This window comes from Lissotriton vulgaris, chromosome 6 (genome assembly GCF_964263255.1).
Source record: "Lissotriton vulgaris chromosome 6, aLisVul1.2, whole genome shotgun sequence".
NCBI lineage: Eukaryota > Metazoa > Chordata > Amphibia > Caudata > Salamandridae > Lissotriton > Lissotriton vulgaris.
In genome coordinates, this window is record NC_141694.1 from 526,582,652 (window position 1) to 526,599,021 (window position 16,370).

The 16,370-nt window shown below is 49.7% G+C and overlaps 1 protein-coding gene across 1 annotated transcript in view; it reads left to right on the forward strand.

Moving 5' to 3' along the window:
- The window catches only part of MEI4 (meiotic double-stranded break formation protein 4), a 735,767-nt gene that overhangs the window by 199,105 nt on the left and 520,292 nt on the right, over positions 1 to 16,370 (forward strand). Inside the window, exon 4 of the mRNA XM_086925654.1 lies at positions 8,923 to 9,054. Coding sequence (XP_086781780.1) covers positions 8,923 to 9,054 — 132 coding nt within the window. The remainder of the gene's footprint in view (positions 1 to 8,922; positions 9,055 to 16,370) is intronic.

The window sequence follows — 16,370 nt, forward strand, 5'->3', positions numbered from 1 at the left end:
CAAAATCAAGAGCATCTGCAACAACTTTGACGAAGACAACCAACACACTGAACCCTCACCAACCACCCCGACACCCTGAAGCCAGCGTTCGACAACTAGACAGCCCTCACCACCGAAGACACACTAAAGAAGATGAAGTCAATCCACTCTGGGGCCCTCACAGACCCCTACCCTCACCACATTTTCAACAGAGCCGCCGACACCATCGCACCCATGCTCTGCCACACCATCAACCGCTCCCTGGCAACCCCCTCACTCCCTGACGACTGGAAACACGCTGAGATCTACACCCTCCTGAAGAAACCCTCGACTGCCCCATACCGACCTCAAAAACTACAGACCCATCTCCCTGCTTAAGTTCCCAGTGAAAGTCATCGAGAAAGCCATCAATAGCCAACTCGCCACATTCATAGAGGAGCACAACATCCTTGACTCCTCCCAATCTGGCTTCAGAAAAAAACACAGCACGGAAACCGCCCTCCTTACCGCAACAGACTACATCCGTACCTTAATGGACAACGGAGAAACAGCAGCCCTCATCCCCCTCTACCTCTCAGCAGAGTTCGTCACAGTCTCTCACCGCACCCTAATACAGACTCCTCGACGCAGGGATCCAAGACATGGCCCAGAACTGGACCCGCTCCTTCCTCTCTGGCAGAATGCAGCAGGTCAGGTTTGTCCCCCCCCCCCCTTTCCTCTCAGACCCTACACCTACCACCTGAGGAGTCCCCCAGGGTTCCTCCCTCAGCCCTATGCTCTTCAACGTCTACATGGCTCCGCTCGCCCCCATCGTCGGAGCCTACGGACTCAACATTGTGTCATACGCAGAACACACCCAACTCGTCCTCTCCCTATCCAACAAATCCAACACCGCCAGACAACTTTTGAGAAGGCATGGAAGCGGTCTCCAAATGGATGAAAAATAGCTGCCTACAACTAAACACCAACAAAACGGAAGTACTCATCATGGGTCCATACCCAGATGCCTGGAACGACATCTGGTGGCCCCCCGCCCTCGTAAGCCCGTCCACCCCCACGGACTACGCACGCAACCTGGGAATCATCCTGAACTCAGAGCTCAAAATGGACCGCCAGATCAACTCTGTCTCGTCCTCCTGCTTCAACACCCTCCGCCTCCTGCGTACGACCTTCAAATGAATTCCCCTCGAACACAGAAAGACCTTCACTCACGCCCTGGTTAACATCAGGCTCAACTATGGCAACACACTCTATGCCAGAATAAACAAAAACCTCACCCACAAGCTACAGGACGCCGCCGCAAGACTGGTCCTCAACCTGCCAAGCCACTGCCACATCTCCCAGCACCTGCGCACACTCCACTGGCTCCCCATCAAAGCTAGAGTCACCTTCAAGATGCTAACCCATGCTTACAAGGCCCTCCACAACACCGGAGCAGCATACCTGAACAGCCGATTCAAATTCCACGCACCCCAAAGAACCCTACGATAAGCCCAGCTCTCCTATGCTGTGAAGCCCTGCACCAGGAAGACCAGATCGGGAGGCCGCTCCTTCTCCTTCCGCGCGGCCAGAGCCTGGAACGACCTTCCGCTCCACCTCAGACAGATAACATTGCTCCCCATCTTCGAAAGAAACCTCAAAACCTGGCTCTTCGGGCGTGGCCGAGATGGCGACCGTGGCGGACGTCGGTGTGTGAAGCTCCCGGCCCGGTCCCCCGTTCCTGACCCTTTATGAGCCCTTAGTATCCTCGCCATGAGTGACCCGTGCCCAGCACAACAGGGGGCACCCACTGTCCACACTTCTGGCCAGCGAAGAGTCCACGGAGCGGCCCTGCGAGACGCCCCTTCCCCCGCAGAGCCGGAGCCCGCCGTCTGCTGCAGTGAAATGGCGTCCGAGGCTCTGGCGTGATCTGTGTCTCCCGCTTGCTGCGGGAGCTCATTGGACACCGGCTGGCCCCCGGGGGTCAGCGGAGGCAGAGGTCGGGGGCCCAGTCGCCTGGGGGGCCAACTCAGAAGCGAGGAGGGCGACGGTGGGCAAACACCGAGCCCCGCTGGACAGCGTGAAAATCGAGCCCCCGGCTTTGAGGCCTGACACCGGGGCTCAGGTGAGAGGGGCGGCCGACGCCCACAGCAACACGACGAGGGCAGGGTGATAGCAGCGGCTGGTGCGGCGTCCTGAGGGGCGGCTCAGATTGGGGCTTCTGGTGCCCCTGGGGAGTGTCGTTGTAGGACCTGAAAGCCTGTTGAGTGCCCCCGGGGAAGAGTCGGGAGGCCGCACCAAGCAGCGCGAACTCGAGCCCCCGGCTCTGCGGCCTGGTCCTGGGCCACGGGCACAAGCACTGGAGACGCAGGGGTGGCTCATACCCCTGCCTGCACAAACATCTGTGGAGACTGAGACGGGCCCCTGGGACGGGCGCCGTGCACCCAGCCTGCGCCTGCAGACCCATGCTCCCACCAGGCCCTGGGCCCTGAGGCCTGCCACGATACACACGTCTGGGGCGACATCATCGGCCTAAACTGCTTGAGGCGACATCGGGTACACAAAGAGGAGATGGAGTCACCCCCAGACGACTAGCTGTGGGCCGCTTATAGTGCACGTTTTCAGAGACCAACCCCCCCCCCCCCCCCCCCCCCCAACTGGAACAAGCTCTCATCCATCCTCCACGCCTCGGCAGCCCCTCTGGGAACAGGAGCTGAGCACATCATGGCAGCGGGGCTTGGGCAACCGCCGCACCATCACGGACATGCTGGTGAAGGGGGCTCTTAAAGGTGAGAAGAGCCCGCCACCCCTGACCATAGCAAAGGACAGCCCAGGGCCGGAAAATGGCGAGACCCCATCACCAAATTGTTTTTAGAGACCCTATTCAACTCCCTAAGGGAAGATTTCCAAACACTGAAGCAGGACATGGCTGGGAAATACTGCGAACTGCGCTGGGACGTGGATGGCTTGGGCGAACGCGTGGCAGCGGTGGAGGAGGCAGATCAGACCGGGAGTGAGGAGGTGGAGCAGCTACAACAGGAGGTCGTCCGCCTGCGTGAACAACAAGTCGACCTCCAGGCACACGCAGAGGACCTCGAGAACCGCTCATGCAGAAACAACATAAGAGTCCGAGGCGTCCCATCCAAAACCGAGGGGGGCAACGTGACTCCAGTCCTGCAGGGTCTGTTCCGAGAGGTTCTGGGAGAATCTGAGGAATTTGACATACGCATTGACAGGGCACACAGGGTAGGCCTGGCGCACCGAGTGCCTGCCCCCTCCCCCTCCAGATATCCTAGCTTTTTTGCCTGACTTTCCGTTGAAGGAGCGGTTCCTGCAGGAGGCGCGCCGGAAGCAGACCCTCCAATATCATGGCCATCCGATAGCGCTGTATCAGGATCTCTCTGCCATCACCCTACAGAAAAGGAAAGCATTCCAAAAAGCCACAACTTTCCTGCGCGACAAAGGGATTCGGTACTCCAGGGGTCACCCCGTCCGGCTCATCTTTAAATGGAACGGAACCTTGTAGCAACTCAGATCGTTGAGGGACACTTGTAAACTCCTAGGTATTGAAGTAGACTAGGATTCTGGAAAAGATGATGCACCACTACGGTCCTCGCAGAAGACATCACCGAGATCCTCACAGGATGGCTAGCACCGAGTGGTAAGCAGACGGTCGCCCACAGCTTCTCTCAAGCCGGACCCACAATCTATGGTGCAGGCACAGGCAGCAGCCGTCCAGGAAGTGCACAAAGACACTGCAGCACAGGCGTAGTGCAGCAATCATAAGGGGATTCTTCGCACTTGGAATAAGCGGGTCAAGGGGGGGAACGGGTGGGGGCCGAAGGGGTCGCCACTGCCACACACTCCTCCACATTACGACACCGCATGCCTGAACTGGTATTGATAGGCCTGGAACTATGACACTTTTTGGGGAGTTGGTGGTTGGGATAAGGGAGGGGGGACAGTGGGTTGAGGGGGCGGGATTTCAGGGGGAGGTGGGTTGCGGGGGCGGAAAGGGGCTTTCAGTTGGGGTTTGGTTGAGGACAGGGAACCAGTGTGCCGGGGGGATCAGTGTGCTGGAATGGTTGATGCACACATACATGTCACACCGCAAAGTCATCAAACTCACATAGCGCCCTTTACCCCTTAATCCCGAGATGGCGGACTCTGCCTTGAAGGTATTGACCCTAATGTGAAGGGTCTGAATAATCCCGTTAAGCGAAGGGCAGTGCTCTCATATCTGGAAAACTCGGGGGCTGAGATTTGTTTACTCCAAGAAACCCATTCGCGAAGGATTGGCACAGGATGGATCCTGCGCTTTCCCCCAACAATTCTTCTCTTTTATGCCGGAGAAAAAAGCAGGGGTGGCAATTCTGGTGTCTAGGCGCTACCAGAGACGGATCAGAGATAAAGTGGGGGAGATCAAAGGCAGGCTCCTAGCATACAGCTTCGTGATAGGTGACCAACAGCTGACAACAGGCTCCTTGTACACACCGAACACGTGGCAGGAGTCCTTTTTGAAAGGCGCTATCTCGGAGGCGCTTCAATCCCTAGACCCTCTCTTGCATATAGGGGGGACCTCAACCTGGTGATGGACACTAACACGGACAGATCTGGGCATAGATACGGGGATACAGGCACCCCCTCCACGGTAGGCAAGACTTGGCTACACGAAAGGGGACTGGTGGACTTATGGAGGGCCAAACATCCTGGGGCATCACAATACACATTTTACTCCCATGTACACCGCACGTATGCCAGGCTGGATCACTTTCTCGGATCCTCTGATCTGAATGCCAGACTAGCCGACATATGCATTGTGCCAGCAGCTCTCTCAGACCATGATGCGGCCGAACTCACACTCACGGTTCCCTAGACTAGGCGTCCCCCCGGAAGGTGGAGACTACGTGAAACTCTCCTGCAACGCCCAGTGGTCTCATCAACTTTGCAAGTGCATTGCTGAATATCTGGCCATTAATAACACGCCCGAGGTTTCAGTTTCAGCCATATGGGGAGCCCTAAAATCGGATTGTGGCTAACTCATTGCGATAGAAGCGGCGAAGGCTAAGGACCGTAAAGCAAAACAAGAGGACCTGACTGCTCAGGTATTTGAACTCGAGAGGGTTCATAGTCGCACAGGAGTTCCAAGGGTTTGGAAGCGATTAAAGGCTGCCAGGCCCAATTGGCAAGCCTGGACACCGATAGGGCCGAATTTGCCACCCTGCGCCTCCGCCATACTTGCTATGTGGGAAGGAAAAAAACGGGTCGCCTTCTTGCTAGCGCGCTGAAAGCAAAAACTCAGCGCTCGAAGATTCAGGGTCTGTGTGACGAGAAGGGCAATGAAATCCGGGAGGAGGCACAGATCGTGGAGACATTTCGAGACTTCTATGCCTCATTATATCGAGGCGGCACTGCTCAGGGCACAGATATCGATGCATACCTGGAAAATGTGGCAACCACAGCGCTCTCTCGGGCGAGTGCGGACACCTTGGAGGCCCCCATCCGGCTAGATGAGGTGGTGGCTGCCATATCCCGCCTTCGTCCCCCCAAGTCCCCGGGCCCGGACGGTTAATCCGCCGGTTTTTATAAAGCCTTCAGCCCGCTCTTAGCACTAGTCCTTACTCGGCTTTTCAATTCCTTCCGCGGTCCGGGCTCCATTGCTCCGGACATGTTGGAGATTGTGGTGCTGCCTGAACCCGGCAAGGAACCTACACATTGCTCGGCGTTTCGCCCCATCTCCCTACTTAACTTTGACCTGAAACTCTTTACGGGCGTGTTAGCCGCTCACCTGGGGCGGTACTTACCTGGGATTATTGAGCCGGATCAGTCTGGCTTTGTTCTAAGCCGACAATGCAGCGATAACAGCAAACTAATCCTCCACCTGGTGTAGAAGGCCCATTTCCAACAGTCAAACTCTGCCCTGCTGGCCATAGACGCGGAAAAAGCGTTCAACCTTGTCGACTGGAATTTCTTACAATGGGTCCTGGACCACTTAGGGATAGGAAATCGCTTTCAATCTTGGATCGCGAGCTGTTATCACCGCCCCCAAGCGCGGGTTTGCCTGGGTGGAGCCCATTCAAGATCCAGCGTGGCAGGAGGCAGGGGTGCCCCCTCTCACCTCTTTTGTTTGCTCTATATGTGGAGCCGCAGGCGCAAAAGATCCGCGATAATCCGAATATCCACGGCATCACCTTTGGCGGAAAACCACACACGATCGGCCTATACGCCGACGATATCATAGCTGCTCTTGATCGACCGGAGAGATCGGTTCCCGCATTCTTAGAGGAGGTAGAGTCCTTTGGTGAGGATTCCGGCTTCCGGATGAATAGGGGGAAGTCGCTGATACTACCACTGGGCAGAAACACCCGTTCTTCTACTAGCACGCCAGAGTACGGAGGGGGCCTGCAGACAAGAACGCAGATTCCATATCTGGGCATCACTCTTACCCTGTCCGCGGAATCGACAGTCGCCCTCAACTATGCAAACCTTGCGTCCCAGATTCGCACAGATCTGACACGATGGTCCAAACAACCACTCTCCTTGTTAGGGCGATTCGCTGCAGTGAAGATGTCGGCCCTGCCCAAGATTTTATATATTTTTCAAACTATTCCAGTGATTCCTCCTACTGGTGCCATCGCAAACTTACACGCTGCCTTTCAACAGTTCATCGGGGGGGGAAACGCCTGCTATTACACAAACAATTAGCGTATCTGGGCATGGATGAGGGGGGTCTGGGGATCCCTAATCTCCAGCAAAACTTTCAAGCAACACAGCTCCGCTATTTAGTGCAGTGGTATAGACCGGAATCTGAAAAAAGATGGTTATTTCAAGACAGGGCGATGGCCCAGACATCCCTTTGGAAGATACAGTTTCTCAACCAGCACCGCAGGCCGCAATACCTCCAGAAGTCGCCTATCACCTGCACCATCTTGCGGGTTTGGGACGCGGTCGCTGTTAAAAGAGACCTTACGACTTTCCCCTCCGAGCTCACTCCTCTCTTAGACAACCCGGAGTTCCCACCGGGCAATCACCCTCGCACCTTTTCACAGTGGCGTGGAATTAACTGCAGATCGGCTGGGTATCTCTTCGACCTGCAGGGTTTTCGTCTCCTCTCAGAATTGTCCCAGGGGTTCGGTGTTGCCTCACCCGAACTCTTCCAATACTTTCAACTTAGACACTGGCTCACACACCCCGATTATGCTCCACTAGTTAGCAGACGAATGGCAGACTTTGAAAGGTGGCTAGTGACGAAAGAATCGGATAAAGGTCTCACGGAACTCTACAAGTTGCTCACACCCCCACTTGCAACAGGCCACGCAGCGGGACAGAAACGCTGGGAGGCGGAGCTGAGGAGGACACTGGCAGTTCGGGAATGGAGCTTGATTTACTATAGGACTACCCACACGACAGGCAACACTGCAGGCAGGGAGGCGGTGGTGAAACCGGCCATTTATTGGCACCTTACTCCCATTCGGCTCAATAGAGGGAACCCAAACCATTGTGCACTTTGTTGGAGGGGTTGTGGGGAGCGGGGTACTATGATTCACCTACTTTGGGATTGCCAAGAAGTTAAGGGTTACTGGAAAGTGGTCTTAGACGACATAGACAGCACATTTGACCCTGAAATCCCGAGACTTCCAGCCTATACTATCCTGGGCCTCCCCAATGAGCTCACCTTCCCCCTGAAATCCATACGAGGGTGTCAGATGGGTATTGCCATGCAAGCTGCATCTCAGCACATCCTTTCACTCTGAGGGACGACCACTAGACCTACTCACGGGATGGCTGCACAAAATATAGTTTACACTGGGAATGGAACGCATTCAGGCCACATTCACACTCAGCGGCAACGTTCCACAAACTCTGGCTACCACTACTATCCCTTCTCTCTGAAGAATTTAACGAAATCACGTGCCCTAGATACCTCCGCTTAATGCGCCTTACAGAGGACCCAAATGACTCTCACCGACTTAATGGGGGAACAAGCTGAGCGAGTTGTGGATACCTTGACGATTGCTTCAAAGTTCCGGCACACTGGTTGGGGGTGGTTGGGGGGGGTGGCGGAGTTTTTGGTTCTGGTTCTTGAGGTTGTGTTTACTTAACAGGCTCAGCGAACATGTCTTGTGTCTCAGAATCACAGCTTGGCCCATGTATCACGATTGTAGTTTGCTTTGTGGAGAAGACATGCTTGTCTGTCTCATACGCTGCTTCTGTATGGAGCCCTCATTTTGCAATGTAATGCCTGTGTTCTTTATTGAAAACAATAAAACAAATTAGAATTAAAAAAAAACCTGGCTCTTCGACAGACCCCCTTCCTTGATGGACTGGAACATGGGGGCCCCTCACGCCCCCAACGCCTTGAGACCCTTACGGGTGAGTAGTCTCGCTTAACAAACACCTGATTTGAGTTGATTTGATTTGAAGAGGTGGTCTGAAGCCTATTGTTTGCCATGGTTTGTTGATATTAAGACCGAATTTGGAAAATGAAATGCAAATAAGATATATGAAACAGAGCAAAAAATGTTACATTTGTAAGGCTATATTCTCCACCTGGTCAGTCTTTAGCTAGGTCGGTAATAAAACGTTGAAATATTGTTACAGATGTAGCAGCTTTACTTTTGGGATACTGTTGCATATTTCTTGTATGCATATCCGCATATGTGTATTTGAGTAGCATCTTTGTAGAATGTGGTTTAGATATAATATCATTACAATCCTTTATAATGTTGCTGCTGGATACTTCTATTCTTCTGCTTTAATTACAGGTCACAGGTTCTACCAGCAAAATAGACTTCTAAACATTTCCACCAACCTATTACAGACATTGAGAGAAATTAATATTGTCCTTACCGTTTCCTTACCAGAGTCATTTCTCTCAAATCAAATATATATTGATCTTAAGATATATAAAGATGCATTGGTATTAAAAGTAATGCAAACCATCACATTGTTATTTCTAATCAGTTTCAGGCACAACATTCGATTCTGGATTGTCTTGTAATGCTGGGAAGGTGCAATTTGTTGAGAAAACCTCTGCTTTGCCTACTTTTAAAGGAAGTAAGCCAATTTGTTGACACGCTAGTGCAAACTCAACAGGTAATGTAATTTATATGTCACTGAATATACTGTAACTGTACATCTATAGCTTTCAATTGGAGATCTGGAATAAGGTCTCTGGGTTCGTATATCATGTGTATCCAGCTAAAGGTAGGGCCTATTTCCCTTTTAGGAATGTAGATGTCGTCCTTTTGATTTTCGCTTTAGTGGCGGACGTAGGGTGAAAGGTTTATTATAATTACACTTCTATATCTGCAATTTGAAGTTTCGTTTTCGGGTCCTGCTTGAGGAAGGATCGAAAAAGAAGTCAGTATGTGAGCCTATCCTTAGCAGACTTTAACTCATTAATTTCCTGTTGTATTTTTCGGGGGCTCCATGCGAAATGTTAACGTCTGCCTGAATCACCCATGACGGCAGTATCATGTGAAAATGAGAGCAGGTCACACAGCACTCCACCTACTGTTAAATTAGTATATATATTCTAGGAAATCCTAGATATGTATTCAGAGTCTGTCAAAACCAATAAATCTATCATATGTTGCTCCCCAATCATAAGTATGTAATGTCCATAGATTTTCTAAATAGCTCCAAGTTCATAGGTCTGTAATGTCCATTATATTTCCACACTACTCCAAGTTCAAAGATCCAAGCCAAATCGTATTCTTCCAAATCTTTTTATTATAAATCACTAGCCGACATATGCATTGTGCCAGCAGCTCTCTCAGACTATGATGCGGCCGAACTCACACTCACGGTTCCCTAGACTAGGCGTCCCTCCGGAAGGTGGAGACTACGTGAAACTCTCCTGCAACGCCCAGTGGTCTCATCAACTTTGCAAGTGCATTACTGATTATCTGGCCATTAATAACACGCCTGAGGTTTCCCTAGACCCGTGTTTTGTCTCAGACTTTTTCAAGGGTGGAAGCAATTTAAACAAAAACACAATAAATATAATATATAAAACCTATTCAATTCATCATATCATGTTTACACTTTAAAAAAAAAGATAATTCAGCACATTATATATACATTCTTAAGGAAAATCCACACACCAAAAGCAACAATTCTTAATATAAACACTTAATTATATGTAAAGAAGAAAACCAACATTATTTAAGAGTTGATAATCATATATATGCCCCTATTATTGAAGTTGTCCCCAGTGGAACACACCTATAGCAGCTCCTATACCACTAATACCTGAGTCATGTCCATACACAATGCATACAAAGTGTAGTATAGCTAAGGAACGGATGCTGGAAGAAGTACCATCTAGTGTGTATAGACATAACAATGCTCATATATAATCAGAAGTGAGATATCGTGTAGTACGGGGGTAAATAAGGCCATATATATAGATGAGACCTACCAAGGAATAAAAGTATACAAGAAGAACTGCTGTCCCCGGTCCAGTTTTAGTAGTCCGAAATATGTACACCCATGTAGGGTCCTCAATAGTGATATAGGCAAGTAATAAATGTCCTTTCTTCCTGTCTAAAAACAGAAAGAAACATACCAAAACTAAGTAACCTTATTTTGTGTTCGGGCATAGAGATGGTCAAATTAGATCCCTGTTCTTATATCCATAAAAATCTATATCACTGATCACTTATTGGCCACAATAAGGTGTATTCAGTTGTAGCACAAGGGCCCAAATCCTTTAAAAGGTACTACACTCACCTCTCCTCACGAATAAAGATGTGAAGAGAATCTTCTATTATTCATTGCAATTCGCGATTGGCAGGTTAATAATGTCTGAGGATAAAACAACAATACGCAAACATAATGAAAACACCCCCCGAGTAAACGTGCAGCTCATAATGGTTAACATTATATACAATTACTAGCAGCCCGCCCCAGCGTTGCCTGGGGCAGAAAGGGGCTTGGGGCAGTACACCTGCTCCCGCCCGACCCCCTCCCGTACCGACTTCCTCCCGCCCCGACTCACTCACGCCCCCTCCCGTAGGCTCCCAATAGCTCCCAGTCAGGATACTCCAACCAAAAGAGGCCTAATGGCCCCTCAACTGCGGCCTTTGTATGGGCCCAGTTTGCACCTGATAAACCTCTTCCGCACCTTGTTGCTCCAAACAAAAGCAGACAACCTGCATGCACTGTTGAAATGCCCCGTGTCAGGAAATGACACTCAGAGGAGGTCAGAATATTTCTGTAAATCTGGGAGAAGTAGGAAAGGAATGTGGCACTCTGCTGAAAGCGGCCATCTTTGTAGCAGTGTAGACAGTGTCTACCTTCTGAAAAAAGTGGGTACACAGCGCCTACCCACGTGTACCCTCTGCTCGAACCCTGGTATATAATGATGCCTGGGTTCTGTTTGTACCCTCTCCTCCTTCCCATTGCTGCAGCACCTCTGGTTGGCAATGATGCCATGAAATGCACATCCTCAAGAACACATGGAAATACAGCCGCTGTTTATGTGGACTGAATCCTTGAGATGGTTTGATTGAAATCTGGACTCGTACGGTTTCGGCTCGGCAGCTGAAGCATCTGCGCTTTTATTTCAGCAGCCCCAGTCCAGCGAAGTCAACGTCACCTGTGCCTGCGTCTGAGCCAACAGCTCTTGGCATGTGTTCTGGCTGGTTTACTGAGCCTGAGGTGAGCGTGGGTTTATCCTGGTGTTTGCTGTGTCTACCTGCATTGCTCCTGCTACACAAACCATCTGTTATTTACTGACTCGTCCTCCCATTTATTTTTTTTTCTCCGCCTGAAATGTAGCAGTGGCTTATTGACTTTTCTGAAGTGGACCCGCAGGAATGGCCGTCCAATCTGTCACGGCCCCAGTCCAGCGAAGTCAACGTCACCTGTGCCTGCGTCTGAGCCAACAGCTCTTGGCATGTGTTCTGGCTGGTTTACTGAGCCTGAGGTGAGCGTGGGTTTATCCTGGTGTTTGCTGTGTCTACCTGCATTGCTCCTGCTACACAAACCATCTGTTATTTACTGACTCGTCCTCCCATTTATTTTTTTTTCTCCGCCTGAAATGTAGCAGTGGCTTATTGACTTTTCTGAAGTGGACCCGCAGGAATGGCCGTCCAATCTGTCACGGCCGAGTACCCCTGCAGGAAAGCGCGGGCTTTATTTCTCAAATATCATCCACTCTGCGCTTCTGTCCTTTGCAACAAAACCCTATTTTCCAAATCACCGAATGACAGCGCGAGAGGCCAGGTACACGGGCAGCCGCGTGTAACGAGGAAAAGTAACGGGAGAAGCCTGTCAGGCCTGCATTGCAAATCTGAAACATGTTATCTTTTAGGCGCGGGAGCGCGAGGCATTATGCTAAGTCTCCTTCTGAAATTGAATAAACAAACATTTCATTACTGTAGTTGCTTTTAATACAAAAATCCCTGCAATGCGCAGGGTAACAGAAGCGATATGCAATGCGGGCATCAAGCTGGAACACCAATAACGCACACGGGAGATTACTGACTGCATTTCTTATTCGGGTAGATTGGTCGCGTTCCCTTCTACCGACGAGATTGCCGCCCCCATTATCACGTATTTAGGAAAACTCCCGCCCAGACTCACTCGCGCCCCCCTCCCGCCCAGACTCACTCGCGCCCCCCTCCTGCCCCGACATTTTCATTTACTGCTGCCTCCTTACCTGTGCCGCCTCCTCACTGCACAGCCGCTCGTCACTGCACCACCCTCCTCCTTGTCGTCATCACGCACGTCGCGTCGTGCCCAGCGCTAGGTCCCGGCCGGCGCTACTTTCAGGGGACTACTTTGTTTACAAACGTAACTTTTTACATTTACTTTTTTAAAAAAATGTATATAGCCTATGTCCATCTACACACCCTGACATTTTCATAGATGTATCGGGTGTGTAGATTGGCGCTGTGGTTCCCGAGTTTACCTGGCCAAAAGGTGCAAGTTCTCTCTTTATAATAGTAGTATAGAGAACAGATACCGTACCAGCGATGGGAGGGCATATAGAATTAATTCAAAAACAACAAGAAACTCTGTGTCAATCAATGAGAAAGAAAATAGTACCGAACAAAGGTGAACAACAGCTCTGTTAATAAAACAGCATGACGGTAATCCTGTTAGTAAATATCACACTACTGTCCATAATATACGTTCAGCAATTTTAATCGTAAGCCCTATTCTGGCTTCATCTCAGCATACCAAAATGGCTGGGTAAATTATACAGGTACACCACCCGGTAAGCATTAAGGATATCAATGCATACACCTATTACACTTACCAAGGCTAGATACGCTTTTATCCGAAAATAGGGACTCCTATCCACAGCAAATAAGTTAATAATATGGAGCTTCCCACGCATCGAATAGGACTGTGAGTTGATACATTTGACTAAAATAAAAAATAAGCCAATGACATTGGTAATGTCAATTGCAATGTAGGTTAGGGCGAGATACACTGCATGAGTCATAACCAAGTTATAACAAAATTGCTGATATATATAAATGACAAACCATACTGAATTCTAATCTCCAACCATTGAAAATAAATAACTTGTAATGCATTATTGAAGCAAAAGACCTGTATTACCGGTGCGCTTAATATTAGACTGGAAGTGACGATATTGTAAAGCCTGCCCCACAGTCACATTATGGAACAAATACACTCTCTTAATCTAGACCTGTATCATAATAAGGACAGAAATAGAAATGTTAAAGATTTTATAACTGGAACCCCAGGTAGGGGGCCTAATAGACACTATTTTGAAAAGGACGGTATCTCTCCCAGCCTGGTAGTTATTTGTATCACCATAGTCACATAATAGTCACCTGATTATAAGTACAAAAGTATGCTACATGCTATATCTATCAGCATTATCCATCAAATTAACAAAACACACTCTTGGGTCCCCATTAGTAATTTGCTAACAACAAGAACCGTTATTTTCACACGTCATTATTACCAATCCAAGAACAATAATATGTAAGGCACCCCGCTCTAATATTCATTTATCATGCCATGACCCTTAGGTCAATAACTTACATATAATGTACTAAGATTTGGAAGACTCTATCTATAGAACTAGAGACCAAATTCAACAAACAAGTTCACAACAATCCTTTAGGAATACATGTAACTCCCTGTCTGTGTTAAGTCCCAAGTCCACTGCTCTAAGTTTGATGAGCCACTTAGTCTCCAGTTTGCGCAATGCCAACACATTGTCTCCTCCTCTGGGATTAGGCTTAATCATATCTATTCCATGAAACTGTATCTTCAACATTTCCATATCTGGAAGTTCCCTATTGTAATGTATTGCCAGGGGATACCTTACGTTATTATTACGAATAGCTCTTACATGTTCTTGCAGTCTTTCTTTGAGTGGACGTGTCGTACATGAAATGAAATTAAAAAAATGAAATGAAAAATTATATTTGTATAGCGCGTAACTACGCGGAGGCCTCGCAGCGCTTTTGACTGATTACTGTGGCGAGCTACAGGGTGGATTAACACGCTTTTGCGAACAGATGGGTTTTCAAAGCTTTTCTGAATGCCATCCGGTTATTATTCTCTCTAAGGGCTAGGGGGAGAGAATTCCAAAGGCTCGCGGCGGAGTGGGAAAAAGAGCGGCCAACCCATCGGGCTTTGTTGATTTTAGTTGTGGTTGCTAGATGCAGTAAACTAGAGCGGAGGGCTCTGGACGGGGCGTAGGGCACAACTAAGGGGAACAGGATGGCAGGGCCTGTTCGGTGGAAGAATTTGTGCACAATGCACATGGCCTTAAACTGTGCTCTGGCAGCCACTGGGAGCCAGTGAAGTTCTTTTAGGGCTTTCTTGGCTGACTGCCAGCGGGGGATGTTGAACAGTAATCGAGCGGCACAGTTTTGTGTGACTTGAGTCTGTTGGTCACTGCTGCCGGGGCTCCTAGGTATAAAGCATTTCCATAATCCAGGCGGGAGAGTATCAGGGCCTGAACCATGATTCTCCTCGCCTGGAATGGAAGCAGAGGGAGCACTTTGCAGAGCCTTTTCATTAGCCCGACTACCCGTGGAGGTTGTTTTGGTGGCTTGGACCGAAAAGTCTAGCGCTTTTTCGAGCAAAATTCCAAGGCTCTTTATCTGAGGTTTGGGGGGGGGGGGGGGCGCCGAGACATGTGGGCCAGATGGAGGCCAGAGTGGTCGGTGGAGGGTTGTCCAGAAGCATAATCTGTCTTCTCCCCGTAAAGTTTGAGACAGGAGGATTGCATCCACTTAGCAACAGCCTCTAGACAGGGGCCCAAGGTGTTGGACGACCCCTCAGTGTGGTCCAGAGAGACCACCAGTTGGGTATCGTCCGCGTAGGTGGTGATACGCACACCGAAGTGATGGACTATCTCTGCTAGAGGTCGCATGTAGGCATTAAAAAGAGTGGGGCTTAGGGAGGAGCCCTGGGGAACCCCACAGCTGAGTGGTTGCTTGGGGGAGACTACCTCGCCCTCAAACACCTGGAAGAATCGCTCATCCAGGAAGGAGGTCAGCCATTCCAGGGCCGCGCCCGACACGCCCATGCCTTTCAGACGATGTAATAGTGTGGCATGGTTAACCGAGTCGAACGCGGCACTGAGGTAGAGTTGTATGATGGCTGCTTTTCCTCCCTGGTCCAGCACAGCTCTAGTTTCTTCCGTCACTGCTAAGAGGGCAGTTTCGGTTCCGTGCTGAGGGCGGATCCCCGTCTGAGAGGCACATAGCAGATTATTAGATTCTAAATAATCTACTAGGATCTTATTGACGTACCTCTCAAGCAGTTTGCTCATCCAGGAAAGCAGGGAAATTGGGCGAAAGTTGGCCAAGTTGTTCTGGTCTAAGGTATGCTTTTTCAGTAGGGCTTTGACCATCGCACACTTCCATGGAGCTGGGACGGAGTTAGAGGTGATGGAGGCGTTAAGGACATCCAGGATGACCGGGCGAATGGCATCAATGACCTTAGTAAGAGTCTGCGGAGGTGCTGGGTCATTAGGAGATCCCGAGGTGACTTTGGGGATCATTCTGTCTGTGATGGAATCAAGGAGTGGGAATTTGTCCAGCAAACAGGGGACAGGAAGGTCAGAATCTGTTGTGGTGGTGGATTCCATGTCATCACTACCAGTGGTGAATGCGGAATAAATGGCCTGGATCTTCTGGGAGAAGAAGGTGGCTAAGTTGTTACAACGGGTTTGCGCGCCGTCAGATGACAGACGCTCGGGGAGGGGGGATTTAGAAACTTGGCTATTTTAAATATTTCTTTAGGGGAGTTCGCAGCTAGGTTAATTTTAGATTCATAAAACTGGGCTTGTACAGATTTTATTTCATTTTTGTAGAGCTTTATTGCGGCTCTATGCTCTGCCTTCTTCGGTTGTGAGCGTTCTTGTCTCCAAGCTCTCTAGTTTGCGTCAGGATTGTTTCATA